Below are 23,492 nucleotides of genomic sequence, written 5' to 3'. Positions count from 1 at the left end.
GCAAATGACAGATGATAGCTGCTACTACTACCACTATTATCATCATCATTAAATGCTTTCTGTGTTTTATGGGGATGGGGGCAGAGGGTGGAAACATGGTGATTACAAAGGTGAATAAGACATAGTCTCTGCCTTACATCTAATTGAAGAAACTAACTTTGGAAACAAATTACTAGACAGTGTGATAGGAGTTAGGGTAAGCAAGTAGTGCTTGAGCTGGGTCTTGAAGAGTTATTAAGAATTCAGCAGGAAGGAAAAATAAAAACGGGCTGGAGGAAATAGCAGGGGCACAAAATCCTTGGGAGAGGAGGACACCACTAGTAGAACAGACAATGTACAGGAGGAGAAGAGCTCACTTGAGGTTGGAGTTGGTTGCACAATGTTCTCCATCATTCTGGTGTTATTCCCCTTGCAGGGAACATGGGTGGCTGAGCTGGCAACCTTTGAAAGTTAATGTGAAGGTACAGTGATCCATTGCCATGTCCTTTGTCACCACCTTTTTAGTTTTTTCTTCCTCCACTGGGTACATGATCAGCCTTTTCCTTGTGTCTCCTGTAATCAAACCCTATACTAAGTTCAAGGTGTTTGAAAACCACTGTTGAAGGTTTAACAGCTGCAAGCTATCACTGGTTACAAGGATCTCACCATTTCTCTGTTGTGTGGTCCTGTAGCTATTGACTTTTATGCCAAGGGCTGACTTAATTTTTTTTTCATTCTTGCATGGACCAAGATTGCTTTTGGGTGGCAAGTAAGTTTAATAAAGTGTTCTTCTGCCCAGAGTCATGTGTGCACAGTTAATAAATGTTCTTGAGGAACTTGGTGACGATGATGATCAAGATCTCCTACATTCTTTGAGCGCTTACTATGGGTCAGGCATTGGATGTGTAGCAGTAAGCAAGATAGACATAGGCTCTATCCTCACTGGATTTATAATTATATTTATATCAATACCCTGAACATAAAGTCACAGTATGTTAAGGGGTGTGATGTGGGGAGGTGAGAGTCCTGTGGGAACACACATAGGAGCAGCACCTCACCCAGATTGGAGGTCAGGGAACGCTTCTAAAAAACATCATTAAACTGAAACCCGATAGCCAAGTGAAGGGGAATGGGGAGGAAGTATTCCAGGCAGGGGAAACAATGTGTAGGAGGGGCTGACCTTAAGGGAGAGCATGCCTTGTTAGAGAAACTGAAAGAAATTACCCACCTAGAACATAGGGATCTTGTAGATCTGCAGTATCTCTGTGTGACGTAACAAGCACTCTGTAAGCTGTGACTTGGCGCTGTGTTTTCTGATGAGCTCAATAGCGTGTGTCTTATGGTAAGTTGTTTCTTACTTACTTTGGCTTACTATGCCTTCTAAGAGCCTTTCTTCCTGCTTAAATTTGCAAGCCCCTCACAAAAGCAAAGCACTCACAAGTTGCAGGAACTCAGAGTAAAAGTGTTTGGAGTGGACATGTGATCTTCCACTTCCTTGGTTATTTTTTCACAAAGACTGGTTGCCAGTCATTTTATACTTAAGCACTGAAGTTTGGAATGTGATTCCTAGCAATTTTCACAAAATATAAATACAACTCAATAGTTTAGAATGTGTAATGGAACTTTTAGGCTTGTATTTATCTAATTACATAAGAGATACTACTTACAAAAAAGGTTACAGATTTGAGAATTGCTGTTATAGTTTAAGAGATATTGTTGTGTTTTATTAAGAAATATTACGCACCTGATCTGTACAGTACTAGGTAGGTGGGAGGGTTTCAGAGAAAATAAAATGCAATTCCTGTCTTCAGGGACTTAATCTAAAACAGAATCAGAACAGTGATGCTACTACTCTACATTTTGTCCTCCAAGACAGACACGAGCACTCTGTTTCCTACTGAGCCCAGTCAGTCTCAGAATCCTTCTTAACATAGCACTCTCTCTGCCATCCTTTATTTTTAAAATAAATATGTTCCCAAAACCTTGAGTACTTGCCTTGCCTTTTTTTTTTTTTGTCCTAAGTCTTTAGATTTTTTAGGGAGACTTTTTTTTTTTTAAATAAATCATTTTGCACAGTAATATTGGAACCTGAAAAGAATGTGGCAGTGTTGCTTTTCAGAGAAGTTGAAGCTTCCAAATTCAAGAAGATAAATGTTTGGTTCAAGTACATGATTACAAAAGCCACTCCCATTACTGGCCCCTCTAAACTTTGTATTTTTCTTGGTTACTTCCAAAAGATCATCCCTGTACTTTATTATTTATATAGGCTAGTTTTAGGATTGTAATGCTGCCACATAGTGAATGGTGACCACATCTTTAAGTGTCCTGTCATGGGCTCCTTTCATTGCTGCTGGGGCCACCTGCTTTGATAGAGATGAAGGTTGTGTTGGTCCTGACTCATTCAGCATCATCATTACTGATCATTTCATGCCCACCAGTGTCTTTGGCCTTCTTTTCATTCCACGTGCTTTCCACAGGCGCTGCATCAAAAGCCAGAGTTTCAGCTACATATATGGATAAATCCGAAGTATGCAGACTCAGACTCCTTAAACTGTAGAACCTTAATTTCTACCTGTCCACAGGATATTTCCACTAGGGTGTTAAGAGCTAAAAGAAATCAGATGCTTGCTCAGGGCAAGAGGATGTGCTAGAAGCTTTACAAACATTGCTTCAATTTAACCTTTCCAGCAACCCTTAAAAGTTATCATCCCCACTGTACAAACGGGAAACAGGTTTGGAGAATCCCATCTTTAGTAAGTGATAAAACTTGGTACACAAGGCTATCTAATGTTTGACAGTGTCCATTAGACCCTCTACTTTGATTTGAACAAAATTGAAGCCATTCCACCGCTCCGGCCCTAAAACTTCATTTTTAATATTAAATCAATCCAGTTCACAAAAAATACCATCCTGTTTTTTCTTCAGGGTCCAGTAAGTTACAAGTCTTATCAATTCAGTCTCCTAAAAAGCTCTCAAATCTTTCTCCTCCTTTCTGCTCTATCTGCTACAGACTTTGTGCAAGTTATCATTATCTCTTACCTGGAATGCAATCCTTACCCCCTACCCTTTTATCCTCTTCTCTTGGACTAAAGAGGAAAGCTACTAGAGCAAATCACCATTTTTCTCATATGTGTCCTTCTAGTTTATTTCCTACTACACCTGTCTTGGATAAAAAGATGAAACCTGGATGAGCCGACTTTATTTAGTTTGGAGAAAGTATAGGGTTTTTCTCATTGAATGCTTTTACCTGCATCTCTGTAGTAATGTCTTTTGTTTGCTTATTTTCTAGGAATGTTTACCCTTGCGGAAGTTGCTTCGCTTAATGACATTCAGCCAACTTACCGAATCCTGAAACCATGGTGGGACGTGTTTATGGATTACCTGGCTGTCATTATGTTGATGGTAGCCATCTTTGCAGGAACCATGCAACTTACCAAAGATCAGGTGGTCTGCTTGCCAGTATTGCCAGCTCCAGTAAATTCGAAGGCGCTCACACCACCAGGAAATGCCGATGTCACCACTGACATCCCGAAGATGGAAGCAGCCGCTGACCAAGGTGGGCAGACGACAAGTGATATATCCTTTGGTACATCTGCTATGACACCTGACATACCTCTCAAAGCCACATATCCTCGCACAGATCCCACAATTCCAAATCAGGAGGCAAAGAAAGAGAAGAAAGATGCAGGAGGCCGAAAAACAAACTTGGATTTTCAGCAATATGTATTTATTAATCAGATGTGTTACCATCTGGCCCTTCCATGGTATTCTAAGTACTTTCCATACCTTGCTCTTATACATACTATTATTCTCATGGTCAGTAGCAACTTTTGGTTCAAATATCCCAAAACATGCTCAAAAGTAGAGCATTTTGTTTCCATATTAGGAAAGTGTTTTGAATCTCCTTGGACTACTAAAGCGTTGTCTGAGACGGCATGTGAAGACTCAGAGGAAAACAAGCAACGAATAACCGGTGCCCAGACTCTACCAAAGCATGTGTCTACCAGCAGTGACGAAGGCAGCCCCAGTGCCAGTACCCCAATGATCAACAAAACTGGCTTCAAATTTTCAGCCGAGAAGCCCGTGATCGAAGTCCCCAGCATGACCATCCTAGATAAAAAAGACGGGGAACAGGCCAAAGCCCTGTTTGAGAAAGTGAGGAAGTTCCGTGCCCATGTGGAAGACAGTGACTTGATCTATAAACTTTATGTGGTCCAAACAGTGGTCAAAACAGCCAAGTTCATTTTCATTCTCTGCTATACTGCAAACTTTGTCAACGCAATCAGCTTTGAACATGTCTGCAAGCCAAAAGTTGAACATCTAACTGGATATGAGGTATTCGAGTGTACCCACAATATGGCTTACATGTTGAAAAAGCTTCTCATCAGTTACATATCCATTATTTGTGTCTATGGTTTTATCTGCCTCTATACTCTCTTCTGGTTATTCAGGATACCTTTGAAGGAATATTCTTTTGAAAAAGTCAGAGAAGAGAGCAGTTTCAGTGATATTCCAGATGTCAAAAATGATTTTGCGTTCCTTCTACACATGGTAGACCAGTATGACCAGCTCTATTCCAAGCGTTTTGGTGTGTTCTTGTCAGAAGTCAGTGAAAATAAACTTAGGGAAATTAGTTTGAACCATGAGTGGACATTTGAAAAACTTAGGCAGCATGTGTCACGTAATGCACAAGACAAGCAGGAGTTACATCTATTCATGCTGTCAGGAGTGCCCGATGCTGTCTTTGACCTCACAGACCTGGATGTGCTAAAACTTGAACTGATTCCAGAAGCTAAAATTCCTGCTAAGATTTCTCAAATGACTAACCTCCAAGAGCTTCACCTCTGCCACTGCCCTGCAAAAGTTGAACAGACTGCTTTTAGCTTTCTCCGTGATCACTTGAGATGCCTTCACGTGAAGTTCACAGATGTCGCTGAAATTCCTGCCTGGGTGTATTTGCTCAAAAACCTCCGAGAGTTGTACTTGGTAGGCAATTTGAACTCTGAAAACAATAAGATGATAGGACTTGAATCTCTCCGAGAGTTGAGGCACCTTAAGATTCTCCATGTGAAGAGCAATTTGACCAAAGTTCCCTCCAACATTACAGATGTGGCTCCACATCTCACAAAGTTAGTCATTCATAATGACGGCACTAAACTCTTAGTCCTGAACAGCCTTAAGAAAATGATGAATGTCGCTGAGCTGGAACTCCAGAACTGTGAACTAGAGAGAATTCCACATGCTATTTTCAGCCTCTCTAATTTACAGGAACTGGATTTAAAGTCAAATAACATACGCACAATTGAGGAAATCATCAGCTTCCAGCACTTAAAAAGACTGACTTGTTTAAAATTATGGCATAATAAAATTGTCACCATTCCTCCCTCCATCACCCATGTCAAAAACTTGGAGTCACTTTATTTCTCTAACAACAAGCTCGAATCCTTAGCAGTGGCAGTGTTTAGTTTACAGAAACTCAGATGCTTAGACGTAAGCTACAACAACATTTCAATGATTCCCGTAGAAATAGGATTACTTCAAAACCTGCAGCATTTGCATATCACTGGGAACAAAGTGGACATTCTGCCGAAACAGTTGTTTAAGTGCATTAAGTTGAGGACTTTGAATCTGGGGCAAAACTGCATTGCCTCCCTCCCAGAGAAGATCGGTCAGCTCTCCCAGCTCACTCAGCTGGAACTGAAGGGAAACTGCCTTGACCGCCTGCCAGCCCAGCTGAGCCAGTGTCGATTGCTGAAGAAAAGTGGGCTTGTTGTGGAAGATCACCTTTTTGACACCCTACCACTCGAAGTCAAAGAAGCATTGAATCAAGACATAAACATTCCCTTTGCGAATGGGATTTAAACTGAGATCATAACGTGCACACCACGTGGAGGCACAGCTTCCTAGATTGCAAATGCTCACGTACAAGTTATTGCAAGATAATGCATTTTAGGAGTAGATACATCTTTAAAAATAAAACAGGATGCATAGAAGGCTGATAGAAGACATAACTGAAGGTTTGATGTTGGTAGTGTTTTAAGTCATACATTTCCAAGTCTTTTTTCTTTCCTTTTTTTTTTTTTTTTTTTTTACTTTTTTGGGGAAAGGGAAGGAAAAATCATAATCACTAATATTGGATTCTTTTTAAATTGTTTGTAACTTGGATGCTGCCGCTACTGAATGTTTACAAATTGCTTGCCTGCTAAAGTAAATGATTAAATTGACATTTTCTTACTATAATACCTTTTTGGGGGCTGTCTTGATTTACTTTGGTTAACTGGTACAATGTTACTTTAAGTCAGACCACTAAAGACCCATCAAGGTCTAAACTTGTAAATTTAGATTTTCTGAAATACAGATTTCTTTCTTGTTTTCATTTAAAGCACCTCAAATCAGCATTTTTAATATTTGACTGGTGCTGCTTCTGCTGAGAATCCTATTTTATACCTTCTATACTCTTGAAGGCCTGGAATACCATAAATCTGTAGAATATTGAGTATTTAGTTGTTTTGTTTTTTTTTTTAAAGAGTAAATAGTAACAAAAAATAAAAAAGAATTCTACATAATAATAATATCTGTTTTCCATAATCTGGAGTACATTTTTCTATCAGTAATATAAGGTTGTCAATAAACAAATTTTTAAATAAATTTAATTATAACCCAAATACAATTTTAATGGCTTAATGATTAATAACTTTTCAATGTCACTATTAGGAGGTGTCTTCGTTTGCTAATGCTTCACTGGAGGATGGCCAATGGCGTCCAGAAAACTTCTGTTAGCTGGGAAGGCACGTGGCTGGCATCTGCTCCAAAGTTCTGGTTTCAAAATGGCTTTCTCCCAGGACATTCCTCTCTAGCAAGCTTGCTCCTCTTCAAAACACCACTCACAGCTGCACTCCATCCAGTCTCTTTGAGTCAGCACATTTATATGGCTCCACTGATCAAGGCCCACCCTGAATGGGCGGGGCCACGCCTCCGTGGAAATATCCCATCAGTTATCATTCACAGTTGGGTGGGGCGCATCTTCATGCAAACAACCTAATTCAAACGTTCCAACTTAATCCCCACTATTATGTCTGCCCCACAAGATTGCATCAAAGAATATGGCTTTTTCTGGGGGACATAATACATTCAAACCGGCACAGGAGGATACGCAAAATCAAAGCAAGTATCATTTAACTTCTTGCCGTTGTGGTGGTGGTGGTGGTAGTGGTGAGAACATAACACTTGTAGTCATTGAATTGGTAAAGAACTCCCCATTCATTTCAGTGACAGGTTGTATTTCCTGTATTTGTCTGCATCTAGGGTGGGTAATGTCCAAGGAAATGCTGGCACAATGCACCTTTTAAATGATAGTTTTCATTCTTGAACTTACCAAGAAGGTTCTCCAAATCTATCTCAAAAAAATTCCCTACCACCTGGTTAGGTATTAGTTGGCAGGTATTTTGTAGACCTTCTGCAGGAATGTTCTCTTTTTGTCCAAGAGGACAGATCCATTTGGCACTAGGGATGACAAAGTAGTGCCTTCTCTATATAAGACTAGACTCATTTAATGGAACGCTGCACATTATCTTGTCACTCCTTAGCACAGCTTGAAGGATTTTGCAGAGAACATGGCAAGACAGACTCATGACCTTGCCTTCCTCACAAAAACTGAACCCCAGGCATACTTTCATTGTGGCAAGTGGAAGTGAATCTTTGCCTGCTGTAGAGCTTGTAACACTCTGAAAAGTATTATCACATATAGAAAAGGCTGTGGCCCCTGTGGCTGAGTTAGAGACTGATGCTAGCTCCAACATCCTGGCCATTGCCTCCTAAAAGGCTTGAGCCTCCTAAAAGGCTAGCTTTAAAAAGCCAAGTTTGGAAAATCATACAGGACGATGGTGAATTTGGGGTACAAGCAAATGCTCTTCCATATGTGCATCACCCATTTCTCTCAGCATTCATTAAATTATTTACTAATATGGATTATTTGTGTACTTAGTGCCTAGCCAGTACTAGGTCCCCAGCTGGGGAGTCCACATTGGAATAAGTCACAGCTCTGCCTGCTATGGAGTTTTAGAGCAAAGTGGGGGAGATAAATATTAATTCTGCAAATAATTACAATGGTAATATAGAAAGTGTGCATGGCCCTGTGTAAGTGACTAATAGCTGGGGTGAGAATGTACTTGGCCAAAGAGGAGGTTCAGGAAAGCCTTGCACTTGTAAACCGTGCCTATAAACACTCCTGGGCATTTCCTTCCCACCGGCCATATAGGGCAGCTGTTCTCCCTGCATTGTAATGCTACCATCTGATATCAATAAAGCATTTTTACAGTTTCCTGTGAGGTAAAACAGACCAGATCTTATGATCCTTGCTTCATGGATGAGGAAATTCGTCTTCCTTTCTTAAAACAAGCGCATGTTGTTTGTGAAGGGTGGAAGTGGTAGAACTCCGGCTGCTCACCTTGGTTTTCAGAGGAGAGTGGCTGGATAGGAGCCAGGTAGTCTGTGCAGCAGGGACACTCCCAAGGCTTGACCACAGGCAGCTCTGCCCAGAGGCAGCTGTTTCCTAATCAATACTTGGGATTCAGTCACTTAGAACTGATTAATCTTAGATGCTTTCCAGCAGTATCAACCGGTAACTGTTTTCTTACCAAAATTTCTATTGACATTTATCAGCCCTTAATGATTTCATTGAACTCTGAAGATTTCATGGTCAATTGATTTAAATACCTCGTTCCAAGCCACTAGGCCACTGTTTGCAAATAGCAATTTAATATTTCAAGAGGTTTCCTGAGAAATGCTGATTCGTTTAGCAGACTTTATTTTTTTTTTTCCTACAATTTTATAGAGTTATATTCACATACCATACATTTATCCACAGTGTACAATCAGTTGTTCATGGTATCATCATAAAGTTGTACATTTATCACCACAATCAGCACTTGAACATATTGATTACTATAAGAAAAATTGTTTTTTTTAGCAATAAGAAAAAAAATGATAAAAAGAAAAATACCATGTCATACAATACAATATAATAGTAAGGACAGCAAATAACACCACTACCAAGAATCCCATATTCCTCCCGTCATATACATTTAGCATTGGCATATTGCCTTTGTTACATTTAATGGAGGTATATTACAATGTTACTGTTGACCATAGACTCCAGTTTGCTTTGATTATGTTTTTTCCTGAATACCATCCCTTTTTCAACTCTCTACATGGTTGACATTCATTTGCTTTCCCACATGCAAAAACATTTTTATATTTGTATATTTAGTAACAGTCATTGGCCACTCCAGTTTTTGCCAAGTTATACAGTCCCAGTCTTTATCATTTATCTTTACCTCTGGTGTCATACATTCTCCTATCCCACCTCTTTCAGCTTTACTCACAGACATCTTTGTTCAGTGCACTTACAATACTGTGCTACCATCACACAGTATTATGCTATCTATTTCTGGATCTATGCAATCAATCCTAAACATTCTGTAGTCCTTCAGCATCAAATGGCTGGTCTCTGCCCTCTTTCTATCTCCTGGTCAAGGCATTGACTTTTTTTTTTTTTTTTTTTTTTTTTTTTTTTTTTTTTTTTAATCATTTTATTGAGATATATTCACATACCACGCAGTCATACAAAACAAATTGTACTTTCGATTGTTTACAGTACCATTACATAGTTGTACATTCATCACCTAAATCAATCCCTGACACCTTCATTAGCACACACACAAAAATAACAAGAATAATAATTAGAGTGAAAAAGAGCAATTGAAGTAAAAAAGAACACTGGGTACCTTTGTCTGTTTGTTTCCTTCCCCTACTTTTCTACACATCCATCCATAAACTAGACAAAGTGGAGTTTGGTCCTTATGGCATTCCCAATCCCATTGTCACCCCTCATAAGCTACATTTTTATACAACTGTCTTCGAGATTCATGGGTTCTGGGTTGTAGTTTAATAGTTTCAGGTATCCACCACCAGCTACCCCAATTCTTTAGAACCTAAAAAGGGTGTTTAGCAGACTTTAAATATACTGTCTGGAGATCTCGAAAACAGCACATGAGCGGGTTGAGGGCCCAAATGTACTTTGTCAGCTCGTGAGTCTTCATGAATTTATGTTGGCACCAAATTCACCAGACATGGGGTAAAAACTAAACTAGTTGGAGTGTGAAAATTTTGGCTTAATAGTATTTTCACATATTTCTCCCATGTCTCTTGAGCATCCATTTGAAGAAAATTATTTTCATTTAAAGGTATCTTTAAATATTCCATGTCTGAGTGAGGCTCACAGAGTCTGTGAGAACCTGGTTTACTTTGGGCTGTTTGATTTTTTTTTTCACTAGTACTGAGTTGGCTCAGCAGAGAAGGCTTTTTCAGGGGGTCAGTAAGATGAGCTAAAATTGTTACAGGGACCCCATTCTTAGCCATGGGGATTTAGTAATTTCATATAGGTAGAAGGAGTTTATATAGCTCATGAGCTAGCAGGTACTGACGGTTTGACGTTGTTCATATATAAAAGAAGTCATATTTTATTAAGATTATCTCTAGCACTTTTTTTCTATCTCCCCTGGTCTCTACTTGAACCATTAACCAAGCTCTTTTAAGTTGCTGATCGCAGCAAACTCCAAAGTGTCCTTGAGACCTACGCCCAGCAGTTGTTTCCATTTACCTTGTTGTAAAAAAGCCAGAGTGCTGTCCTTGCTAAGATTTCTGGCAGTGCTTGCGTCAGTAATTCATTCTAATAAAATGGTCCCTTTATCAGCTGAATCCCAAACAAAGCCTGCATTAACAAAAAGCCCCTTTCATGAAAAGAAGGGGGGAAAAAAAAAGAACAAACCCCTGGAAAACAGTTTTCAAATGTCCTCTAACTTGCGACTGTGACACAAAGAAGTGGCTCCGTCTGGTCCTGGCCAGCTGTGACTCTTCTAGGACAAGTACACCACATTTCCCCAGGGGGTGTCTGAGGGAGGCAGGGCTGAAGATAAGGGGGAAGGAGCAGCAGGCCACAAACCGTCCATCTCAAGTCGGGCCCAGCCTGAAACCAGAGTCACATGGCTGAAATCAGGGAAGTCATTCCCTTAGCTCACAAATCTTAAAACTGGAGGAAGGGTAGCTGTTCTTTCTTCACCTCTGACTCTGAATACAATGTTTAAAGCGTCCGAAGGAAGTACAGGGTGAAGAGTTTCGTCTCTTAGGCTCATGACCTTCCTCTCTCCCACTGCTGTGGGACCCCTGGGTACAGACTACCCAAGTCCTGCCTTCTGTCGCCATCAGCACTCCTTTCTTTACTCCTAAGGTTCCAGACTCTAAAGTCAGAATATGGACTGGATTTAAATCCTGCCACTACATCACTGACCATGAGCATGCCCCTTAACTTCTCCAAGCCTCAGTTTCTTCATCTGTAAATACGGATAGTAATAATGCCTACCATATGATTTTTTGTGAAGATTGAATGAGGTGATCCATTTAAGACACAATGCCTGCCTACTCAGTAACATTCATTATTTTGATTACTATTATCTCCAGCTATGATAGAAACTGTTTCACTTCCCCAATAGCCATTCTCGGCTTTCTTGGGAATTCTCTCCTTTAGCTGGGCACCTGGGAACACAGAATAAAATGTATGTTTTTGAGTTTTATCTGGGGCTAGATGTGGCCATGTGACTTAAATTCTAGCCAAAGGAATGAGAATAGAAGTGGATTGTGCAGTTTGGGATTGAGCCCTTACAGGGAAGGGACTTGCCATCTTCTTTCCCGATTCCTGCTGGCTCAGTCACAGAGATAGAATGAGTTCAACTGACAACAAAGCAGACATGGCACAGCAACATCAACAGAAGGAGCCTGTGCCCCCGAAACTTTGAAGGAGCAGGGTTACATAAAGGAGAAATAAACCTCTGTGTTGTTTAAGCCGCTATTAATTAGGGGACGCTGAATACATGCAACCAGTCCTAAAGACCTGGCTACTCAAAGTGCCATCAGCATCACTCACTTGGGAACTTATTAGAAATGCAGAATATCAGACCCTTCCCCAGACCTATTGAATCAATCTATATTCTAAAAAGATATCCACGATTTGTAGGCATATTAAAGTTTGAGGGATGTCCTCAATAATACACCTATCGAGAGCAAATCTGCTGGTCGTCATCAGGAGCCTGGAAAAGGTTAGTGCTGGTGACTAGTGTTTCTACCACCTCTGAGTTCTGCCTCTTCAGCACCCTTCTGGGCTCTAGTTAGAGAGGTATTTGGGGGTTCACTGGTGCTTGTGACTTACACAAACTTCCATACCCTCATTTTCTCTTTCTGGCAGCCATGTCAATAACCACCAGAAAGAGAGGTGGTAGACTGCCGTGGCTGACTGCTTGAAGAGAAGTTGGCAATATGTATTCCTGCCCACACCCCACCCCCGCAAGAGTTATGAGGTTCTGAAGGTCCTAAAACTGCCCCAAGGACGTGCGCATTTGTACTAAGCCCATGTACACCCCTCCCATTTCCAGGTAAGTAAACAACCCCATTTCACTGTTTAACCTTCAGGCTGGGTTTAGATTAGCTGCTTAAAGCTCAGTCAACCATGGGATAACCTGCCCAGTTTGAACTTTTTCAGAATGCCCCTGGAAAACTGCCAAATAACCCAGCCTGAAAATTGGCTGGAGTAGTTTCAGGGAAAGACCTATTCAAAGAATCACCTAGGTATTAAGCCAACCTGCTTACTGTAAGGATTTTTTTTTTTAACTTGCATTGAAAAACTATAAATATTAGCCACCTAATTCAGTACTTTGACATGAGGTAATGTCTGAATGTTTCGAACCCTCTTTAAGATGTATCTCCATAGGTTTAACCCAAATGTTCCCTCCAATTTGAGCCTGCTGGTTTTTTTAATCTGCCTTTGGTTGCAGTGGAAACAGCTGGTCACCATTCTGATGATAACCCTTTACCTTCTTGAAGATGGTGATTAAATCACTGATCATCTCTTCCCCAGGATGTTGGGAAGATAATGTCAACACTGTACCTAGAGCTCCCTGGAGATAAATGGTACCCAAATATCATTTGCTATTAATTCATCATCCCATTAAGCAGGAAATTCAGTTGAAGATGACAGTATTTTTGTCTCTGCCTGAAAAGTAGCTGACACATTTCCAAGCCCACACCTTCCACTTATCAATTCTTAGTAATTGCTATTCTTTATGGGACTTTTTATTTTCATGTTCCCATGCCTGAAGGCAGAACAAGACATTAGGAAGTGGGTGGGACAATATAAATAGCAATAATAGCTTCAACTATGCTAGATGGGCACTTTTCTCAGCCCTCACAGCAGACCTGGAAGGAACGGATTATTCCCATTTTACAGATGAAGAAACTGAGGTGAGGCACTATGCCCAAAGTCACACAGCAGGCTAGAGACATAGCAGGCAATATGCATATTTTATCTCATTTAAACCCCACATGAGCATTATCCTTCATTTAAGACATGAATAAACTGTGCTAACTTTCCTCAGCCCACGTTGTAAGTGGCTGATACCAGTCTCAAACCCAGGCATGCCTACAACCAGCACTTGTATTCTTTCCACTAAACTACATAGCAGATGACTGGTGCTGTCAGCAATTCAAAAAGATGTTTTGAAATCTGTGTTGACATCCAGTTAAATAAATATGCCCCAGGCTAGGATTTTCCTTCATTCTTCAGCATTAAGCAGACGTTTTTTGATGTGTCTCGGCATCTGTCCTTAGCGTAACGAGTGGTTTGACTTGTTTCCTCTGTGGAGCTGTTGACAATCATGAAAGGGCAATCCACCCCAGGTAATATAATTATTTTCCCTTGCTAAATGTTAAAGGCATGACCGTCTCTACTCATAGTCATTTACTCAGAAATGAGAAAGCTGTGTGTCAGCTATTTGATGCAGAGTAAATGTGGTGGAGAGGGACATTCAACAGATCCAGAAAGGTGGGAGCAGGAAAGCACTAACATTTGCTGGGCCTTCGGGGCAGATGTGACTTTTCTTTCCAGCCTGGCATTTCAGACGCAGATTCTCAGGCTGTTACCAACCCAGGCAGCACCAGGCGCCTTCATCATCCTGACCTTTATTTTTACTGGATCTCTTTCTTCTTCTGTTGACCGTCACTGTACTTCACCATCTGGACTAGGACAAGAATTTGTGATAAGTGGCAGGGGAAAGGGTCCAGTTTCATATGGAAGAAACTGGTTTGAAGAGAGAAAGAACGAGGAAAGTTGAGAAAACTAACATTCCTACCCCCTGCTACATAAGTACTGCCCCCAGCCCCCAAGTCAACATTTCCATTTCAAAGCCTCCAGAATGTTTCACTGCTTTTTTTTGTTTGTTTTTTTTTTTGTTTTTTCTTTTCTTTTTCCTTTTTTTTTTTTTTTTTTTGGCCTGTCTTCCTTCCTTATTCATTACAATTTGGTTCTAATACCTTAACTCAAATGAGCTCAGTTTGACGGGGTGAATTTTAACCAAAACATAAATTGTCATTTGAAAAACATTTGTGCACTTTATATCCTTGACCCCTTGTAAAAGTGAATAGAGTTTTTACAAGATAATTCAGCTCATGTACAATCAATATAAGGAGGAGAATCTTCTCATTCGGGAGGACTATAATTAGAGGTAGTAGTGAACAAGGAAAGTCTGCAGACGGAGCAAGAAGGAGCTTCAGAGGAGTCCTGGAAAGGGGTGGGGATGTTCTAAAATATTGTAAACAGTTATTCTATTATTTACAGAATAAAATTAGCTCAATGACATTCTAAGTATGGGCTCAGTTCTTCCACCAGGCAGAGCTAAAGAAATAGCAAATAACATGTGTGCTCAACGGCCATGAATTGGAACATATTGCAGTTGCTTTAGAGAAAGTTATGCGAGGTATTAAGTTAACTCTATTTGTACCAATTCTCAGTTGCTAAAATTCTCCTAAGTGAATGAAATAAATTTATTTTCTTGACCCTAAGACCTAACTCCCTATGGAAAAACAGATTTCCTGTGCAGGCCTGCGGCTCAGCATTCTAAGCCACCACCCCAGATATGCCTCAGGCAACATGGAAGACTCAGTTCCCCACACTCCTGCCAGCAGCTCAACCACCTGTTCTCTGTTATTGTAAATGGGAAGCCACCACTCAGAACTTGGTGGCTGGGTTCAAGCTAATGGGTCTGCCTCCCAGACTAGTTACTTAACGTCGGTGTGCTTTTGCTTCCCCATCTGTGAAATGGGATTAATAATAGTACTTACCTTATAGGGTAATTAAATGGATTAAATTGGTTAACATACATGAAATGCTTAGGACAATATCTGGTGCTTAATAAATTTTTGTGGTTACCATTAACACTGTTTCTAAAACATTTGGGGAATGTGTACATCAGCAAGGAAAAAAGTCTGGAAAATAAGCCTACTCAAATTTAAGACTGTACTGGAGCTAAGAAAATTGACACTGCCCAAGTAAATACTTCCTTTCAGAAGACAACAAAGACAAGTCTGTCATTAGTGACTTAATATCTCACATACAGCTTTTCATACATCTATTCATTTATTTTGCTTAGCAAATTGTGGTAACCAAAGTTTCTATTACTAAGAACACTCTTGGGTTGGTTTAGAATGTTGTTAAGTAGCTTTCTAAACTTGGGTCAGACCCAATCACTCATCTGGCCAAAAGCTTGAATGCAGATTTCCAAGGAATAGCTGCAAGGAACTCTGACTTGGGCTAATTTGTTGGGTCCTCAGTAAAGAATGTTGATTATTTTAGTTTTACGGGGGATAAGGAATTGGTTGCTGAACTAGTATTTTGTACTTCTTTTTGGTTACCTTGAAATTTGTACCAGGACTGGTCATTGGGGCTGGAAGTGTTCAATCTCTCCTAATCTCATCAAGAAGATAAATCATCTCTACAAGCACAAATAGTTGGTCATTTTTGCTGCCTTTGAAGAATTCATTTGAAATATATGACTATGAATTAGTATATATATATAAATATATGTACCCTACTTTTTAAAAGCACCTGATCCATAAAAACCCAAGTTTACAGAACAGATGACTAAAGGGATGATCATTTGCAAAACAAAAAGAATCATTTTGATCTATTTTTGGAGAGAGCTACTTTGGAATGCAGAAAAAAAATGGTTTGTACATTTTATGCATTTTTTGGAGATGCATCTGTTGGTTACAGTAAAGACACTTGCACTTCAGACAGAATGCTCATTTTAAAAATACTTTCCATTCTGGCTCACTTTCAGCATCTTTGTCTATTCCTCCATCTCTTGGCCTACCAAAAAAGAAAAAAAGTAAATAGAGCTTTCACAAGATAAAACAACTCATACAACCGTTTCGTTAAGCTTTTAACTCTGCCAATCCCAATCCATTTAGCTATAAAGGAAGTTGAGAAGCAAAGAGTTACCTGCTAACCTGTGAGATCTCAACCTTAATGAAGGTACAGCTCAATTTGTTACGTTTTTTTAACTAGAAAGAGACCCTGAGGTACACAGGGCTTAAATATAGCATATTTTTATTGTTTTATTGTATCAAATATCAACCCTCCTACCCACCCCCTATTTATTTTAAAGATCGCCTTTAGGATTTAGTTGTACCAACCAAGAAAGAGGGTGGGGAGTGGGGAGAGTGATGGGCAGAACAATTAAGACTGGTTGGATCAGTTCATTCATTTCTTCGAGAAATAGTAATTGAGCACCTACCCCATAAAAGCAAGGTAACGTGCTACATGCTGGAGTAAGGTAAATCAGATGTCTTTGACTCCTAGCAAGGAAGGATTTAACCCATACTTTGTTTTCTGTTCTTGCCCCACCCTCTGCTCCTTGTCCTTTATCTCTTACCAGGCACCATTCTGCAGAGGTGCAATTGAGAGTGGGAGAACAGTACAAAGAAAATAACTGGTATCTTTCTAAGTTCTCAAAGAATCCAAAGATGGTAGCATGGTGGGACTTGCACTTCAAATCAGCTGCAATCTCCACCCACCCACCTCCCTTTTTTTTCTTGTCTCCTCCTGTTTTCCTCTTCCTCTCTCCTCCCCTTTCCTCTGTACCCATATTTTGGCATTAAAGGACAAGGCTTGTACTTGTTTGCTTATTCTTATGTAGCTTTCCAAATGTTGTGATGTCTTTTTTGTCTGATTACAAAAGTAACACATGTTCATCATTACACAAAAGTCAAATATTACAGAAATGCACGTCCTTTGAAAACCTGTCACTCCACCCCTCTGAACTCTGCACTGACTTTCCTTTTTGATCCCGAGTAAAAGGCAAAGTCTTTAAATGGCCTGATATTTTGCACACCCCCTTACCTCTCTGTCCCTGTGTCCTACAATTCTTCCCTTCATTCGCTGTGAACTGGCATCACAGCATTCCAGCGTACCTATACCTCAGGGCCTTTGCACAAGCTGCCCCTTCTGCTTGGAATGCTTTCTCATAGATATCTTCATGGCTCCTTCCTTCACCTTCTTCAAGTCTTTAAGTATCACCTTCTCAGAGAAATGTTCTCTGGCCACCTCTTTAAAACATCAACAATATATTAATTCTGTGGACAGACTGGGTTTGCCGGGGTCATCCAGGAGGCTGCAATCATCTGGCTGCTCAACCTGAGCTGGAGGGTATAAGATGACTTCACTCACGTGGCCAGGACCTTGGTGCTGCCACAGGCAGGGCCTCTTTTTTCCATGGTATCTCCTTCTGTAGTCTAGTCCAGGCTTCCAAAGAGCAAGAATGGAAGCCTCAGGGCCTCTGATAGCTAGGTTCCAAAGCTCACACATCTTCACCAACACCATATTCTATTGGCAAGTCAGGAACAATAAAGTTCCTTGCAAGGGAGCATGGACGCAGGGAGTTGTGATGCATTAGGGACCACGAAAGTAACATCCTCTACACCCTCCTGTTTAAAATTGCATCCTCACTCTTACTTTTTTTCATAGTTATTATCCTTGGCCAACAGACTATAAGCTCTATAAGCAGACAGAGGTATGTGTCTTTTTTTGTTCACTTCCATATCTCCATTGCCTAGAACAGAACCTGGCCTATGGGAGGGGCTTAATAAATGTTTGTTAAACAACTGAATGCATTAATTTGAAAATGCTTTCCAGAACCCTTCATCTTTAAAAATGTTATAATTGAGGATATGCTTTTACTGTTAAAAAGCACTTTCACATAAAATTATCTCATTTAAATTTCATAACAACCTCACTAGGCAGGCAGGTAATGATATATCATTATCCCCACTCTGTAGATGAGGATCCTGAGGCTTAGGCAGGGTGAGTGACTTGCCCACGGTCACACAACTGTTAAGTAGCTGAGCTTCTAACTTCACATCCCAGGCTTTCCACCAGCCATCATGCAGCCCCAGAGGGATGCATCCTCTCTCTCTTATATTTCCCTTCCCAGGGCTTTATTCTTGAGAAGCTCTGTAGAGTTTATAGTTTTGAACAGCCATCTGGCTTCGTGCCATAGGGCCAAGGAAAAGAAACATTTGTTTTTCTGCTATTTACCCATGGGGGCCAAAACCCAAAGGTCTCAATTGTCCAGAGCCATTCAAGACAATAAAAAGTTTAAAGACCTTGCCCCTGGACTGCAGTGCACTGTTTGTGTAAAGTTAAACGTTAAAGCAGGTGTCTAACTGTGGTTGTTCTGGTATGGTAAGTCTTGATCGGAGGCTGTAGTAAGCAGAGAAAAATCTCTTAAACTCTGAGCTGCTATTCCACTCCAAGAAGATTTGGGTAGTGCGCAAATCTCATTCAAAGGGAAACGATAACAAACTAGATATGAGAAAGTACTTAGCTCTGTACGTCCAAATGTGTTTTGATGCTTTGGGGAGTGGAAAGGAAGGCTTAGCCCCTTTAAGAAAAGGACATTAAGAGACAGCTTGCTGCCTGTAGCTAGAATCAAGTTACAGTTAATGAAGTCATTTGCTAAAATATAAAAGTTTTATCCTTTCTCCCTTATTCTCCTTTCGACTTGTCATGGTGTTTCTTATTTGCTATTTAATGGCATTCTAAGTAAAAATTAAAAATTTAAGTTATTAGCATAAACTTTACCATTCATCTTTATATTGTACAATGTCTGTTTTAAATGTAAATATAAGAGCACTTAACACAGATGCAGGATCATGGAAGTGACACAATTTGTATTTAATAGCCCAAACATGCATATGGATTTTGTTCTTACCGGAGCAGTAGAAATGCTGCACAAGACTAATCCAACTGTTTTTATTTCACCTCTTGGTACCTGCATATTTTACCAACACTCTCTCTGCCTTTGGCTTACTGATGAATAAGGAAGGATTTGAAAGGACAAGGAACCACTGGTCACCTGATCTTTCTCTTTTCATCTATGTCACCATTTTCATCATAAGTGGTTGGCTAATTCAGGGAAGTAGCATGAGTAAGAAAGGATATGATAGGGTTCTTTGGTCATTTGTATTTCTTAGAATGCCACTACCCCCTTTCTGGTTCAAACCAAGTTCTGGTTCAAAGAGAAAACATGGTCTCTCTAGGCTGTCAGTATCCCCTTTTTACTAAATCGTAGATGGAACACACTTACCTTGTACTCATTTTGAGTCTTGTTGAACTCCCATGGATTGTGGTTCCATTGGAGGAATGCTGTACTCCTGGAATATCACGAATGCCATGTACAAATGGGGTAGCAAGGAACCATGGACACGCATATTATGTGTATCTCTTCTATGCACACACATGCTCCATTGTCCCATTGTTGTGAGTTACAAAATCCTAGTTCAAAGAAAAAAATAAGAATTTAAGATGGTGACACTAACCCAATGCTTTGTGTGACTGCCCAGGTCACAGGTTCATAAAGCTGACCTTGCACCTTGTTCTATACACCAAGGAGAAGGACAACCTACTTCAAGGGCAGTTACACCACACCCTGTCAACTGTGCTCTCCATTTTTCACTCCCCACATAGTCCCCATTTTTGGTCAGGAAAAGTGTCAATGATTGTTTAAAGAATTATGTATCCTGACAGAGATCATTCATTCAATACATTCAGTAATATTAACTCATTCAATACATATGTATTGATGCCTACTGAGAGCATAGCACCAACTCCCTGATGTATAATTATCCAGTTTGACTCTCTGTGCCAGTTTGGACATATTATGCCCCCCCAAAAGCCATAGTCTTAAATGCAGTCTTGTGGGGGCAGACATATTAGTGTTGATTAGGTTGGAATCTTTTAATTGAATGTTTCCATGGAGATGTGACTAAATCAACTGGGGCGAACCATTGATTGAATTATTTCCATCGAGATATGGACCCCGCCCATTCAGGGTGGATCTTGATTTGATCACTAGAGTGCTGTAAAAGAACTCCCAAACAGAAGGAGCTCAGAGCAGCTGAGAGGGACATTTGGAGAGAAGCTAAGAGCTGACACTGACACTAACACTTCAAGATGCTTGGATAAGTTTGGAGATGCTAGCCCAGAGTTTGCTCCGGAGAAGCTAAGAAAGAACCCCAATGCATAGATGCACAGGAGCTGAAGAAGCTAAGAAAGACCCAGAGACATTTTGGAGAAAGCCATTTTGAAATGCAACCTGGGAGCAAAGGAACAGCAGACACCAGCCACATGCCTTCCCAGCTGACAGAGGTGTTCTGGACGCTATTGGCCATTCTTCAGTGAAAGTATCTTCTTGTTGATGCCTTAGTTTGGGCACTCTTATGGCCTCAGAACTGCAAATTTGTAACTTAATAAACCCCCTTTATAAAAGCCAATCCATTTCGGGTATTTTGCATAATGGCAGCATTAGCAAACTGGAACACTCAACAAAACCTTTGGCTTTGGTTTTATCATTCAAACCTCATAAAAGTAAAGGCAACCTGTCCCTAGTATGGTTCCTAAAAGTTCAAATTTGCTTGCAAATACTTTACGTTTCCTTGAATGCATCCTATCTCCAAGATACTCCAGGCATAGCTTGGCTTGAGCATAACTACTAAAATTCTCTAAACATTTCTATCCTTAACATTTGTCATATCTCAGCAATGTTTCTCTGTCTGGTTAACTTTCATTATATATTAATTTGTGTGTGTTGGTTAACTTTTATTATGGAAAAATTTTTAAATATACCAAAGTAGAAAGAATATTATAATAAACACCCATGAGCACATCATCCAGCTTAACTATTATAAACTCATGAGCAATGCATTTTCATCTATAATATACCTCTACCTATTTTCCCTGATTATATTTTTATTTTCCCCAAACTTTTTATTTGGAGAAATTTCAAATCTGTAGAAAAGGAAGGAATAAGTTATTTCAGGATATTTGTTTTTCCCATTGCTTTGCTTTGTTTTCTTTGGAAATGTTTTTTTATTTGATAAAGTTAAAAAAAAAAGTTTCAATAATAGTTCAAGAGCACCCACATATTTTTCATCTAGATTGCCCAATTGTTAATATTTTGCTTCATTTACTTTCTCTCTCTTCTGTATGTATGTGTATGTGTATAAATACATGTATGTATATGTATGTGTTTGTATATATATATGTGTGTTTGTATATATATATGTTGTGTGTTTGTGAACATGCATAAACACACAGTGGTGTGCTGGTCAATCTTTAACAACTGGCTCTTGGGCTTAGGTGGGGAGGAGAAGCTCTAGTTTTTAGTGTTTGCTATCTTCTGTGGTATATAAATACTCCCACAATGACTGATTTCAGGCTACTGACAGTTAATAATATATAATAATTATACATAGAATACAAATTATATGTATGATATTTTAACTTTTCTGTTTTTTTGTTGTTGTTGTTGTTTTTATTTATGGTTTTGTCTCCCCACCCCAACTATTTTAGTGAATTGCGGACTTTGTGACATTTCACCCTAAATATCTCAGCACATTTCTCTGAAGAACAGAGACATTTTCTTATATATCCACAGTACACTGATCACACTAAGAAAATTTATACTAATATAATATGGTATCTAATATAAAATCTGGACCAGCCAGCCTCCAAAATGGCCCCCAGTGATCCTTACCTCATGTTACTCACACCCTTATGTAGTTCTCTCCCACTTTGAATCAGGATTGGTTCATGTAACTAATTGAATATGGCAGGGTAGAGGTGATGGTTTGGGATATCTGAGGCTAAGACCTAAGGAACATTTCGACTCTGCCTTGGTCTCTTGGATTGCTAGCTGCCATGTGCGAAGATACTTCAGCAGCCACATGGGGTGGAGCCAACTTGCCAGCACCAACTTGACAGTCATTTGAGTGAATCATATTGGAAGAAAATCATTCAACTCCAGTTAAACTACAGTTGGCTGCACCTCCAGCCAACATCTAAGAACAACCTCATAAGAGATCATGAAACAGAACTGGCCAACCTAGCCACTCCCAAATTCCTCACCAAAAAAATCGTGATATAATAAATGATTATTATTGTTTTAAGCCACTAAATTTTGGGATGATTTTGTTGCACAGCAATAGATAATTAATACACAATTCATACTCAAGCTTCCTCCAAATGTCCCCAAAATAGTTTTTATTTTTCTGATCCAGGATCCAAACAAGGATCACGCGTTGCATTAAGTTTCCATGTGATTAACTTTCTTAACTGGATGTTATTGATACATTTTCCCCTTCTTAATGGCTACTAATTTGTGATGTATTCCATGTAGTACAATAGGTGGCATAAAGCTTCAATCATCAGTGTTTTACAAACTTTAGAAGGTGAGAAACTAGCATAATTTGCATCATGTTGGGGAGCCAGATGTGATCTTATTTAACTTGCCTTGGCAGTCCTATCCTTTGCAGTCCTTTGAAGTCTTTTGCATACCATCCCATTTATTTCCATCTTATCTTCCTAGCTTGCCTCTTTCCTTTCTTCCTTCCTTGAATTCAATTAGAGTGCTGCAAGAGATTTGTGCCAAAACAACTGATCTGGCTCATAAATTTTCTGCCTGGCAATTCACCTCTTGATGCTTGCAAATTCTACTAACCCTCCCAAATAAACAGAAATTGAAAAAAAAAAATTGTTTTATTCTACTTTCTCTTTGATCATTAAGATTAATATGTATTTGGACATTCATTCATCGGTCAAATATTTATTGAGACAGGCTGAGTGATAAAACAGTGTTGGTTAATATAAACATGGTCCCTGCGTTCATGGAGCTTACAGTCAAGGGGAGAAAAACAAGAAACATGTTAGTTAACAAACAAGGCATTTTCATCTAACGTTAGTGGCCGTGAGAAAAATCCAATAAGCGGTATAACAGAGAGCAATTTGGGAAGTAAAATAGAGAGTGATTTGAGAAGCTAATTAGGTTGCGGACCAACTAAGCCTTTCTGAGGAGGTGACAATTGAGTTGAGACCTAAACCAGAATACCTCAAACTATAACTTGCATGTGTATCACTTGGGGATCTTGTTAAAATGCAGGTCAGGGGGTCGGGCCTGAGATTCTGCATTTCCAAAAATGTCCCATGCTGATGCTGCTCATCCATGGCCCACATCTTGAGTAGAAAGGATGATGAAAAGGATCTAGAAGATAGTTCCAAGAAGAAGAAATGGCAG

The 23,492-nt window shown here is 39.7% G+C and overlaps 1 protein-coding gene across 5 annotated transcripts in view; it reads left to right on the top strand.

The window, feature by feature from the left end:
• LRRC8D (leucine rich repeat containing 8 VRAC subunit D) overlaps window positions 1-6,219 on the top strand; it is a 132,501-nt gene extending 126,282 nt beyond the window's left edge. For all 5 annotated transcript variants that reach the window (XM_037826681.1, XM_037826678.1, XM_037826679.1 and 2 more), the window contains one exon: window positions 3,269-6,219. In XM_037826681.1, the coding sequence (XP_037682609.1) occupies window positions 3,271-5,841 (2,571 nt within the window). In that variant the 5' untranslated portion in view covers window positions 3,269-3,270 and the 3' untranslated portion in view covers window positions 5,842-6,219. The remainder of the gene's footprint in view (window positions 1-3,268) is intronic.
• Window positions 6,220-23,492: the final 17,273 nt, after the last annotated feature.

This window comes from Choloepus didactylus, chromosome 2 (assembly GCF_015220235.1).
Source record: "Choloepus didactylus isolate mChoDid1 chromosome 2, mChoDid1.pri, whole genome shotgun sequence".
In the NCBI taxonomy this organism is placed as follows: Eukaryota; Metazoa; Chordata; class Mammalia; order Pilosa; family Megalonychidae; genus Choloepus; species Choloepus didactylus.
The sequence above is the reverse complement of the archived record's forward strand: the minus strand, read 5'-3'. Positions and strand labels throughout refer to the sequence as shown.